Source organism: Mandrillus leucophaeus, unplaced genomic scaffold (genome assembly GCF_000951045.1).
Source record: "Mandrillus leucophaeus isolate KB7577 unplaced genomic scaffold, Mleu.le_1.0 Scaffold307, whole genome shotgun sequence".
In the NCBI taxonomy this organism is placed as follows: Eukaryota; Metazoa; Chordata; class Mammalia; order Primates; family Cercopithecidae; genus Mandrillus; species Mandrillus leucophaeus.
The window spans coordinates 116772-130265 of NW_012103221.1; the positions used below are offsets into that span (position 1 = coordinate 116772).

At 37.5% G+C, this 13494-nt stretch overlaps 1 protein-coding gene across 3 annotated transcripts in view; it reads left to right on the plus strand.

The window, feature by feature from the left end:
- Window positions 1-4448: 4448 nt before the first annotated feature.
- The window catches only part of VPS54 (vacuolar protein sorting 54 homolog (S. cerevisiae)), a 120228-nt gene continuing 111182 nt past the window's right edge, over window positions 4449-13494 (plus strand). Inside the window, exons 1-2 of one of the 3 annotated variants that reach the window (XM_011987290.1) lie at window positions 4449-4607; window positions 6571-6812. In XM_011987290.1, the coding sequence (XP_011842680.1) occupies window positions 4472-4607; window positions 6571-6812 (378 nt within the window). In that variant the 5' untranslated portion in view covers window positions 4449-4471. Of the gene's footprint in view, window positions 4608-6570; window positions 6813-12840; window positions 13455-13494 lie in introns of those variants that run through there. The other 2 variants (XM_011987291.1, XM_011987292.1) reach the window with 2 other exon arrangements.

The following is a 13494-nucleotide window of genomic DNA, read 5'->3' on the forward strand; positions in this document are numbered from 1 at the left end:
ACAGACCCATAGCTGTTACCACACTGAATGAGGAAAAACTGAAAGCCCTTCTTTTAAGATCTGAAACACAGCAAGGATGCCCACTTTCACTACAGTTATTCAATATAGTACTGGAAGTCCTAGCTGGAGCAGTCAGACAGGAGAAAGAAAGAGCATCCAAATTGGATGAAGTCAAATTGTCCTTGTTTGTAGATGATATGATTTCACGTTTGGATAAACCTAAAGAATTCATCAAAAATGATTAGAAGTGATAAATTCAGTAAAGTTGCAGGATACAAAATCAGCATACAAAAATCAAGTAGCATTTCCATATGCCAACACTGAACAATGTGAAAAAGAAATCAAGAAAGTCACCCCATTTACGATAGCTAGAAATGAAATCCGAGGCATTAACCAAAAAAGTGAACAATATCTACAGTGAAAGCTATAAAATGTTGGTGCAAGAAATTGAAAACAAACACACACATAAAGGAAAGATGTTCTATGTTCATGGATTGGAAGAATCAATATTGTTAAAATGTCCATACTAAGCAAAGCAATCTACAGATTCAATGTATTCCCTATCAAAATACCAATTACGTTCTTCAGAGAAGTAGAAAAAACAATCTTGAAATTTGTATAGAACCACAAAAGACTTGGAATAGCCAAAGCTATCCTATGCAAAAAAAAAAAAAGAAAGAAAAAGAAAATTGGAAGAACCACATTATGTGATTTCAAATTATACGATGTATTGGCCTATAACTATACACATAGAACAGTGGAACTGAGTACAGAACCCAGAAATAAATCCATTCATGAACAGTGATCTCATTCTTAACAAAGGACAGTCTTGGGGAAAAGGACAGTCTCTTCAATAAATCGTGCTGGGAAAACTAGATACCCATGGGTAGAACAATGAAACTGGACCCCTATCTCACCATATACAAAAATAAAATCAAAATGGATGCAAGACTTAAATCTAAGACATCAAACTATGAAACAATGAAAAGAAAGCCTCGGGGAAACCGTCCAGGTCATTGAAGTGGGCAAGGATTTCTTGAATAAATACCCCACAAACACAGGCAACCAAAGCAAAAATGAACAAAGGGAATCACCTCAAGTTACAAAGCTTCTGCACAGCAAAGGAAACAACAAAGTGAGGAGACATCCCACAGAATGGGAGGAAAATATTTGCAAACTACCCATCTGACAAGGGATTAATAACAAGAATATATAGAGAGCTCAAGCAACCTTATAGGTAAAAATCCAATACATTGATTGAAAGATGGGCAAAATATCTGAATAGGTATTACTCAAGAGAAAACATGCAAATGGCAAATGGATGTATTTATCATCAGAGAAATGCAAATCAGATGTACAATGAGATATCTCACCCCAGTTAAAATGGCATTTATCCAAAAGACAAGCATTAAGAAGTGCCTGTGAAGATGTGGAGAAAAGGGAACCCTCATACGGTTAGTGGGTTAGTGGTAATGTAAATTAGTACAATCACCATGGAGAGCAGTTTGGAGGTTCCTCGAAAAACTAAAAATGGAGCTGTATCATCCAGCAATCCCACTCCTAAGAATATGCAATAAAGGAAATCAGTATATTGAAGAGATATCCATGTTTATTGCAGCAGTATTCACAATAGCCTCAATTTGGAAACAACTGAAGTGTCCATCAACAGATGAATGAGTAAAGAAAATGTGGTACATACACACAATAGAGAACTATTCAGCCATAGAAAAGGATGAGATCTTGTCATTTGCAACAGATGGATGGAAGTGGAGGTCACTATGTAAGCCAGGCACAGAATGAGAAACTTCACATGTTCTCCCTTATTTGTGGGAGCTAAAAATGAAAATAATTGAAAGTAGGGCAATAGTTACCAGAGCCCTGGAAGGATAAGTGTTGAGGAAGGGGGCCTGGAGGAGAAGTAGTGGTGGTTAATAGGTACAGAAAAATAGAAAGAATAAATAAGACTTAGTATTTGCTAGCATAACAGGGTGACTAGAGTAAAAAGCGATTTTAATTGTACATTTTAAAATAACTAAAAGTATAATTAGATAATTACACAAAGGATAAATACCTACTGTGTACTCACAAAAATTAAAAAAAAAATTTCAAAAATGTTTTTAGCCATTTTGTTTGATTAATGAGAAAGTTACATGGTCAATCTTAAATGTAGAATTGTCTTTATCACTTCGTACACAGTGTTTCTGTGTTGTACAGTGTTTCTTACCCTTTAGATAAGTATGTATATTATCCTTTAGATAAATATGTATGTTTATCTCTATTAAATATGTGTAAACTTTTATACAGAAACAACCATACACTTAATGTGTGTGGATGTAAATTAAAGAGGTCTTTCAAAGACTTTTAATTTTCCCGAATACTATTTTCTTCACAGAACTTTTGCCACCAAACCTCCGATGTCTCCTTATTGCTTAGAGAATCAACTACAATTTAGCTGTGCTGTGTGCGTGTGTGTAAATGTAATTTATTTGTCACTTCTTCCCAGTGTAAACATTTCACTTTAGTCAGGCCAATTTCCACTATAGTCACTTCCTTAGTCTTATGATTGATATTCAGTGTTCATTAACTTTTGTTCATGTTATCGTAGGCTTTCTGTTTAAGCACCTTGAGGAAGTTGTTTATCTTTGTGTATTTTTTTTTTTTTGAGACCGAGTCTTGCTGTCTCTCCCAGGCTGGAGTGCAGTGGTATGATCTCAGCTCACTGCAAGCTCCGCCTCCCGGGTTCACGCCATTCTCCTGCCTCAGCCTCCCGAGTAGCTGGGACTACAGGCGCCCGCTACCTCGCCCGGCTAGTTTTCTTGTATTTTTTAGTAGAGACGGGGTTTCACCATGTTAGCCAGGATAGTCTTGATCTCCTGACCTCGTGATCCACCCGCCTCGGCCTCCCAAAGTGCTGGGATTACAGGCTTGAGCCACCGCGCCCGGCCAATCTTTGTGTATTTTTAAAGCAGCTTGTTTCTTACAGTTTCAGTGAATGGTATATTTGATTATGTTTCCTTTGCATTGAAAGTACTGAGACAGATACATATTTTTAGTTTTCCAGCAAACTAGAGGGAAGTTAGAACAGACGAACTGTTTGTCACGGGTTCTTGCCTCATATCTCTGCTCCTTGTTTTTTATTTATTGTTTGTTTGTTTGAGACGAGGTCTCACCCTGTTGCCCAGGCTGGAGTATAGTGGCGTGAGCTTGGCTCACTGTAACCTCTACCTCCTAGGCTCAAGCGATCCTCTCACCTTAGCCTTCCAAGTAACTGGACTGCAGGCATGCACCACAACGTCCAGCTAATTTTTATAATTGTTGTAGCTACGAGGTTTCATCATGTCATTCAGGCTGGTCTTGAACTCCAGGACTCAAGCAATCCACCTGCTTTGGCCTCCCAAAGTGCTGAGATTTACGGCATGAGCCACTGTGCCCATCCGTTGCTCCTCATTTCCTACTCTTGTTTATCTATTCACCAGATTTTCTAATTTGGCTTTTTGTTTTGTTTTGTTTTTTTGGACTTGTTAAACCTCATATTCTTTCTGGGCCTTTCTTTTCTTATCACTGTTTTGAGAGAACTTAGACTAGGTGATCTCTAAACATTTCAATAATAAAATAATGCATGTTCTTTAGTATCCAGTTTCAATATTGCTTCATTTATAAAATCTTACCTGACACTGTAGCCTATATTATGTTGTCTTGCCCCACAAATTCTTTCAATACTTAGTTTAAAATGTAGACATAGGTTAACTTGTGTTTTGCTTACATATATTTGTTTTAATTAATACAATTGCAAGCTCTTTGAAGAATGACACTTCCTTTTTGAAGAATTTAATTACTGTTAATTTTTTAATCATTATATTACTATATAGCAGTCACATCATAGTAATAATTACAATGACAGTAGCCTCTCTGAATACTAACTTTGAGGCAAACATTATTTTACATGCTTTACTTATGTCCATTCTCATAATTCATACTGGGATGTTTATGAGATAACATCTCGTTTCATCTCCATTTTACTGATGAGGAAAGATGCATACATAAAGGTTAAGTAAATTTCCTCACCACTAGTGAGTAAACATAGGATATGGACCTAAGCAGGCCCATGCACTTACCTGTTTTGCTATAATGCATAACTATTGTATACTTGTTGAATGAATAGAGTGTTTTTAACCTTTAATATGTGTTGGGTACAACCTTGGTAGTTTTTGTACTTTGAATAAAAGATTAAGGATGTTTCACTTTTTAAAAAATGGGGACAAATAACTGTCTTAGTAAATAAATCTTGTGATCAATTTTCCCAGTTAAGAGCAAATATTCAAATTGTGTACTTTGAGGTATTTTGAAAAATTCTTCTGTTTTTGAAAGAAAGTTTGTGACATATATAATACTTAGAGTTGGATTTTGATTTGCAGTAAGTGTCTTAATTATTATTTCTTACTCGTTTTCAGTTGAGTGGTGATTTTATGCAATGGCTTCAAGCCACAGTTCTTCACCAGTGCCTCAAGGAAGCAGCAGTGATGTTTTCTTTAAAATAGAGGTAGATCCGTCAAAACACATTCGACCTGTGCCGTCACTGCCAGATGTGTGTCCCAAGGAACCCACAGGTAATGCTTTTTTTTTTTAATAGGAGTTTTATTGATGATTTCTATTATCTTTAAATGAGTAGTCAGGTTTTATATACCTATGTTAGAAGAGTAAATTTTATGATGTCAAAAATCATTTGACGGGGCTGGGCGCGGTGGCTCACACCTGTAATCCCAGTACTTTGGGAGGCCAAGGCGGGCGGATCACGAGGTCAGGAGATCGAGACCATCCTGGCTAACACGGTGAAACCCCATCTCTACTGAAAATACAAAAAATTAGCCAGGCGTGGTGACAGGTGCCTGTAGTCCCAGCTACTTGGGAGGCTGAGGCAGGAGAATGGCGTGAACCCGGGAGGTGGAGCATGCAGTGAGCTGAGATTGTGCCACTGCACTCCAACCTGGGCAACAGAGCCAGACTCCATCTCAAAAAAAAAAAAAAATCATTTGGGGCCAGGCATGGTGGCTCATGCCTGTAATCCCAGCACTTTGGGAGGCCAAGGCAGGCAGATCACTTGAGGTCAGGAGTTCAACACCAGCCTGGCCAACATGGTGAAACCCCATCTCTACCAAAAACATAAAAAATTAGTTGGGTGTGGTGGCACGTGCCTGTAATCCCAGCTACTTGAGAGGCTGAGGCAGGAGAATCACTTGAACCTGGGAAGTGGAGGTTGTAGTGCACTCCAGCTTGGGTGACAGAGTGAGACTCTATCTCAAAAAAAAAAAAATCATTTGGAAATGATTGGGAAATTGGAATATAGTTTTTTACATGTATTTCATGCTTTACTTATATAAACTGAAGAAGTGTTGAAAATGAAGGTACAGATTGAAAACTACTTAAAACATGGTACAGTCAGCCCTCATCATTTGCATATTATGTATTTGCAAATTCTCCTGACTCCTTAAAATTTATTCATAATCCCCAAATCACTACTTGTGGCACATTTGTGGTAATTTGCAGTCATGTGCGGAGAAGCGAAAGATTTGAAATACCTGACACACGCATTCCCAGCTGAAGTTGAACAAGGCAAAGCTATGCCTTCTTGTTTCAGCTCTCATACTATAAACTAGTGTTCTTTTTGTGGTCTGTTTTTACTTGGTGCCACATGTTTGGAGCTTGGTGATTTTGCTGTTTAAATTGCCCTTAAGCATAGTGCTAAAATGCTATCTGGAGTTCCTAAGTGCAAGAAGGCTATGATGTCCCTTACGGAGAATATACATGTGTTGTGTGAGCTTCATTCAGGCATAAATTACAGTGCTGTTAGCCACAAGTTCAGTGTTAGTGAATCAATAATGTATACTGAATAAGGCATCTTTAAACATACAAAACAAGGTTATGTATTGATCGGTTGATGAAATTATTGTGACCAAAGGCTCACAGGAACCTAACTCTTCAGTTTCCCTACAAGCAATGGTTCAATATTTGCTAATTCCATATTCACAATAACTTTATAGAACAAAAATACTACTGATAATGAGAATAGAGTATATATTTTTCCTTCTTGTATGATTACTGCCACAGCAACATTTATGTCACCTAATTATAAGCCGAAGGATATTTTATCCAGGAGGACCTGCCATGATATAATAGAAAAGAGGCCTACCTCTAAAAAACAGTGGGGTATTAAAGGATAGAAAATTTATAATAGAAGGTAGCATAGTTCTGATGTTAAAAAAAAAAAGATAGAGTAATTGTACATTAAGGAAAGGAATTCATGAAAGACTTTGACTATTCACTCCACCCTGCAACTATAACTCTCAAATTTTGCATGTCTTTTATCTTGTGCATGTTTTTCAAAGCCTTAGTAATTGATGCTGGCAGCTGAAGATTATTCAATCAGATTGATGTTTATTAAATCATTTACTGTGGAAGATTAGTTGGTTTGCGTAAGATGAAATCTATGCATTTTTAGTTTTCTAGTGTGTACTTTCAAACATAGAACCAACTTTACAGCATTTACAGAGTTCTCTTGTTTACTTTTTGCAGGTGATTCACATAGTTTATATGTTGCCCCATCTCTAGTTACAGATCAACATAGATGGACTGTATATCATTCCAAAGTAAATCTCCCAGCAGCATTAAATGATCCTAGATTAGCAAAAAGAGAATCTGACTTCTTCACAAAAACATGGGGATTGAACTTTGTGGATACTGAAGTCATACCTTCATTCTACCTCCCACAGATCAGCAAGGAACATTTTACAGTATATCAACAGGAAATTTCTCAGGTAATATCTAATCTTGGCTAGTTATCGTCAGGTCAAAAGTAATAGAAATATTTTTAGTATGCTTTATTATAGATTTTTGACCAGTAATGTTTGATGAACCTATAGTATTCTTTTTGTTCATACAAATTATACTGTCCTGGGTTGCATTTAATTCTTTGCTTAAATATATTTTAATACATTTCTCTTACAGTAGTGATTTTTCAGAATTACACATTCCAAATAATGCTAAGATTCAACATGAAACCTACCCTACTTACCAAGGAGAAAATGATTCTATTAGACCTATGAAGTCCAGATGATTTGTGAGGTTTGAGAAATTGGCAGAATATTACTGTTTCTTTGTCTGATTCACTGCATACAATTCTATAGAGCACCCTAGCTCTAGCGGATAGTTATAATATCTCCAGACATAATTATAACTTAATATATTACTTTAAGCCCAGTCTGAGAGCAAGGACTGAGTATAGTACAGAGTTTTAGATGGTCTATCAATTCATTTTTAGATTATTAGTTATTGCCTGTTATCAATATAATTAAAATCATTAAAGTGGTACAAGGGATATTATATTTTTATAACCATTCCTTTTTATACTTTTTTCATTAGCAAGCCTAATTTGAATTTCGCTGGTTTTATTTTACTTAATTTGCACTTTTTTGAATATGGCTGTATTAACATTAATAATGTATAACTATATAGCATCTGGTTCATTTTTATTACTATCAAATATTTTTATACAGAACCTGTATATTTTGTTTGCCTTTGTATGTATATATTGCCATATTAACAATCACTTAGATATGATCATTGAAAACAGAACACAAAAACTGTTTTCAGTGATTAGATCTTAGTGATTGTTAAGTGGATGAACATTAATATGCCTTTGTAACTTATAATTTGGTTTTTCTATTTGTGTATTGATCAAATATTTAATGAATGTCTTCCATGTGTCAGGTAGTCTTCTAAACATGAGGATACAGCAGAGAACAAAACTGACATCAATTCCCTCCCTTACAAAGCTTATGTTTCTAGCAAGGGGTTTAACAATAAACCCTAAAGCAACCACTAAAATAGCAAAACAAAGAATTACAGCTAATAATGGAAGAGAGAAATGGAATTTTAAAAATTCTCAATCCAAACAAAGGCATAAAAAGAAAAAAAGAAAGAATGGATAGGACATAAAATAAATTTCAAGATGATAATCTTAAGCCTAATTATATCACTAATTACATGAAATCTAAATAGTTTAAGCATCCCAATTAAAAGGTAGAGATTGTGAGATTTGATGACCCAATTATATGCTGTATATAAGAAACATACTTTGAATAGAAAGAAAAAAACATTTAAAAGGATGAAAAAATATATACTATGCTTAACAGTAGTCGAAAGAAAGCAGAAATGGCTATATTAATAACAAAGTAGATTTCAGAGCAAAAACTATTAATATGTATAAAGAATGTTATTTTATAATGATAAAAGGGTCAGTTAATCAAGAAGACATAATAGTTTTAAACATTTTTGCCCCTAATATGCTTCAAAACATGTGAGGCAGAAGCTGAGAACTTTATGGCAAAGTAGCTATTCATAATTGTGGAGATTTCAAATACTCTTTCAATAAATGATGGGACAAGCAGAGTATCAGTGAGATTTTAATAGACTTGAACCATTAACCAACCTGGCCTGACTTGAAAGAGCACTCCATATAACATAGAAGAATATACTTTTTTTTCCAAGTATTCATGAAACATTTATGGACATAGACTACATTCTAGGTTTGAAAACAAATTTTAATAATACATTTGGAAGACTTCACCTCATACACGGTATGCTCTCTGAACACAGTATAATTAAAATAGAAATTAATAATGGAAAGGTTGGTAGAAAATCCACAGATATTTGGAAACCAGAACTTTATACTTCTAAATAAAATGTGAGTCAAAGAAGAAAGAAAAATCAGAAGGTAGTTTGAACTGAATGGAAATGAAAACACAACATATCAGGATTTGTGGGGTGATGCTCAGTTAGCACTTAGGGAGAAATTGGTAGCACTGAATGCATATATTATTGAAAGAATAATGATTTCAAATCAGTGACCTCAGCTTACACCTTAAGAAGCTGGAAAAATGGCCAGGCACAGTGGCTCACGCCTGTAATCCCAGCACTTTGGGAGGACAAGGTGGGCGGATCACCTGAGGTCAGGAGTTCAAGACCAGCCTCGCCAACATGGCAAAACCCCATCTCTATAAAAATACAAAAAAATTAGCCAGGCATGATGGCAAGTGCCTGTAATCCTAGCTACTCGGGAGGCTGAAGTGGGAGAATCACTTGAAACTGGGTGGTGGAGGTTGCAGTGAGCCGAGATTGTACCATTGCATTCCAGCCTGGGTGACAGAGCAAGACACTGTCTCCAAAAAAAAAAAAAAAAAAATTAAACAGATAAAAGAAAGAATAAACATCAAAGTCAAAATCAGAGAACAATAGAGAAAATTAGTGAAACCAAAAGCTGATTCTTTGAGAAGATAAACTTGATAAGCCTTTGGCAATACTGATTAGGAAAAAAAGAGAAGATACAAGTCACCAATAACAAGAATAAGAAAGGTGATATCACTACAGATTCTACAGAGATTAAAAGCCTAATAATGAAATATTATGAATAACTTTGTGCCAATAAATTCAACAGCTTAAATGAATTTACAGATTTCTTGAATGACACAAAATACCAAATATCTTTTGAGAAAAAATAGATAATCTGGCTGGGCATGGTGGCTCATGCCTATAATCCCCACACTTTGGGAGGCCATGGTGGGCACATCACCTGAGGTCAGGAGTTCAAGACCAGCCTGGCCAACATTGTGAAACTCCGCCTCTACTAAAAGTACAAAAATTAGCCGGGCATGGTGGTGTGCACCTGTAGGCCCAGCTACTCGGGAGGCTGAGGCAAAAGAATCGCATGAACCTGGGAGGTGGAGGTTGCAGTGAGCTGAGATCGAGGCATTGCACTCCAGCCTGGGCGATAGCAAGACTCCATCTCAAAAAACAAAACAAAAGAAATAGAAAATCTGAAGTAACTTTATATTTGTTACATTGATGTATAGTTAAATACCTTTCCACAAAGAAAGCTCAGGTCCACATGGCTTCACTGGAGAATTCTACCAAACATTTACAGAAACAGTAATTCCAAATCTACAGACATTATTTCAAATTTTGGTAAGGATGTGGAAGACGGAGCTAGTTCTAGGATAAGGTGAGGCAGGTGAGCAAAATGTGAGAGGCACTGGAATCTGAGAGTGGGTACCTCCTTAAATATTGTACCGTATGCTTGCTTGCTTCATCCTACTGCCAGCCTTCATGGAGTAACTGGAACTCTCATATACTGTTGGTGGGAATTTAAAGTGCTGCAACCCCTTTGGAAAAAAGTTTGGCAGTTTCTTAAAAAGTTAAACAGACTTCTGATCTGTCATGTAAGGAGCTTGGAAGTTGTCACTCCTGTTCTCACAACAAAAAATCTGAGCAAACTGAAAATCAACAACTGAGAAGTACCTGTGAAGGTCACAGCCCAGGGACACAGGCTCACTAAGACTGAAACCTAATCATAAGATCATAGAATGCTTCCCCTCCCTTCACACATTACCACCACATCAGTGGGGTGCTTGAATAATGAGAATACAACTGAAAGGACTACATGTCTCAGACCTTATTTAAGAGGTCTGCAGGGAAACCTGAATATAGCAGGAGAGATGAAAAACAAGGACACCAGTGGAAATTTTAGCCTCTGACACCTGCAGCTATAACAGTGAGTAAATAAAGCCTAATTCTTAGCCAGATAAACAAAACTTCATACTAAAGTCCTATTTACCTCAGTTCTTTTTAACTTTGGTATATCATATGTGGCTTTCAGCAAAACATTACAATGCATACCAGACAGAAAACACTGTTTAAAAGATCAAGTATCAGAATCAGACTGAGATGCGGTTGTGATGTTGGAATGATCAAACTGGGGACTCAGAGTAACTATGTTTAATATACTAAGGGCTGTAGTGGAAAACATGGACAACATGCAAGAACAGATGTAAGCAGAGAGATGGAAACTAAGAATCAAAAGGAAATGCTACAAATCAAAGATAGTATAACAGAAATGAAGAATGCTTTTGATGAGTTCATCAATAGGCTTGAAGTGGCAGGGGAAGAAATCAGTGAGCTTAAAGAAATGCTGATACAAACTTATAAAAATGTGTGGGATGCAAGGGAAGTAAGGCTTCAGGGAAGTCTTGCTTAAATAAGCACTCAAGGCTTCATTGAATGCTTAAGAAGAAAATTTAAAATTAATCTAAGCTCTACTTTAGGAAATTATCGAAAGAAGAGCAAATTTAATCCAAAGTAAGCAGAAGAAAAGCAGTAATAAAAATTAGAGCAGAAATCAGGGAAATTGACAATAGCAAATCGATAGAGAAAATCAGCAAAAGCAAAAGCTGGTTCTTTGTGAGATCAATAAAACTGATAAACATTTAGCTACATTAAGAAAAAAGAGAAGGCTGGGTGCAGTAGCTCACGCCTGTAATCCCAGCACTTTGGGAGGCTGAGGTGGATGGGTCACCTGAGGCCAGGAGTTCAAGACCAGCCTGGCTAACATGGTGAAACCCCATCTCTATTAAAAATACAAAAATTAGCTGGGTATGGTGGTGGGCGCCTGTAATCCCAGCTACTTGGGGGCTGAGGCAGGAGAATCACTTGAACCTGGGAGGCGGAAGTTGCAGTGAGCTGAGATTGCGCCATTGCACTCCAGCCTGGGTGACAGGGCAAGACTGTCTCAAAAAAAAAAAAAAAAAAAAAAGAAGATATAAGCTATTAGTATCAAAAATGAAAGAGGGGCTGTTTCTACTGATCCCGCAGACATTAAAAGGATAATAAGAGAATATTGTGAACAATTCTATGCCCAGAAATTTGATATCCTAGGTGAAATGGACCGATTTATTTTGAAAGACACAATTTACCAAAGCTTACACAACAAGAAATAAATATTTTGAATAGGCCTATATTTATTAAAGAAATTGAACCAATCATACTGCTCAAAACAGAAATCACCAGGCCCAGATGGGTTCCCTGGTGAATTCTACCAAACATTTCGGTAAGAAATTACACCAATTATTTATAATCTATTTCAGGAAATAGAAGCTAAGGACATACTTTGTAATGCATTTGGTGAGGCCATCATGAAGCTAATACTAAAATCAGACAAAGACATAATAAGTAAAGAAAACTTTAGACCTTTTTTTTTTTTTTTGAGACAAGGTCACGCTGTGTTGCCCAGGCTGGAGTGCAGTGGCACAATCACAGCTCACTGCAGCCTCAACCTCCCCGCTCAAGCAATCCTCCCATCTCAGCACCCCCCAAGTAGCTGGGACTACAGGTGAGCACCACCACAACACCACACCTGGCTAATTTTTGTATATTTTGTAGTGACAGGGTTTTGCCATGTTGTCCAGGCTGGTCTCAAACTCCTGAGCTCAAACAGTCTGCCTGTGTTGGCCATTCATTATTTTTTTAAAAAAAGAACTCTCAGCAAACTAGGAACAGGAAGGAATTTCTTTAACTTGATAAAGAATGTACTGGGCGTGCCGCCTCACGCCTGTAATCCCAGCACTTTGGCAGGATGCTTGAGGCCGGGACTTGAGACCAGCCTGGCCAACATGGCGAAACTCATCTCTACTGAAAACACAAAATTAGCTGGGCATGGTGGCACACGCCTGTAATCCCAGCTATGTAACCACCGATGGGTTCACCTTGCCTGCTGCCTAGACAGCTGATTCATTGAGACAGGGGAATTGCAATAGAGAATGAGGAATCCATGCAGAGCTGGCTGTGTGGAAGACTAGAGTTTTATTATTACTCAAATCAGTCTCCCCGAGCATTCGAGGATCAGAGTTTTTAAGGACATCTTGGTGGGTGAGGGGAATCCAGTGAGCTGGCTGTGCTGATTGGTCAGGTCAGTGATGATATCATAGGGAGAAGCCATCTCCATGTGCTGAGTCAGTTCCTGGGTGGGGCCCACAAGGTCAGATGAGCCAGTTTATTGATCTGGGTGGTACCAGCTAATCTATCAAGTACAGCGTCTGCAAAATATCTCAAGCGTGGATCTTAGGAGCAGTTTAGGGGGAGGGTCAGAATCTTGTAGTCTCCAGCTGCATGACTTGACCCCTAAACCGTAATTTCTAATCTTGTGGCTAATTTGTTAGTCCAACAAAGGCAGTCTAGCCCCCAGGCAAGAAGGTGGTTTTGTTTTGGAAAAGGACTGTTATCGTCTTTGTTTTAAACTATAAACTAAATTCCTCCCAAAGTTAGTTCACCCTGTGCCCAAGAATGGACAAGAACACGTTGGAGGTTAGAAGCAAGATGGAGTTGGTTAGGTCAGATCTCTTTCACTGTCTCAGTTATAATTTTGCAATGGCGATTTCAGCTACTTGGGAGGCTGAGACATGAGAATCACTTGGACCCAGGAGGTGGAGGTTGCAGTGAACCAAGATTACACCACTGCACTCCAGACTGGGCAACAGAGTGAGACTCTTGTCTCAAGAGAGAGAAAAATCTACAAAAACTCTATAGCTAATGGGGGAAACTAGATGCTTCCCACTACGAACAGGATCAAGGTAAGGATGTCCCATCTCACTATTTCTTTTAACATTGTCT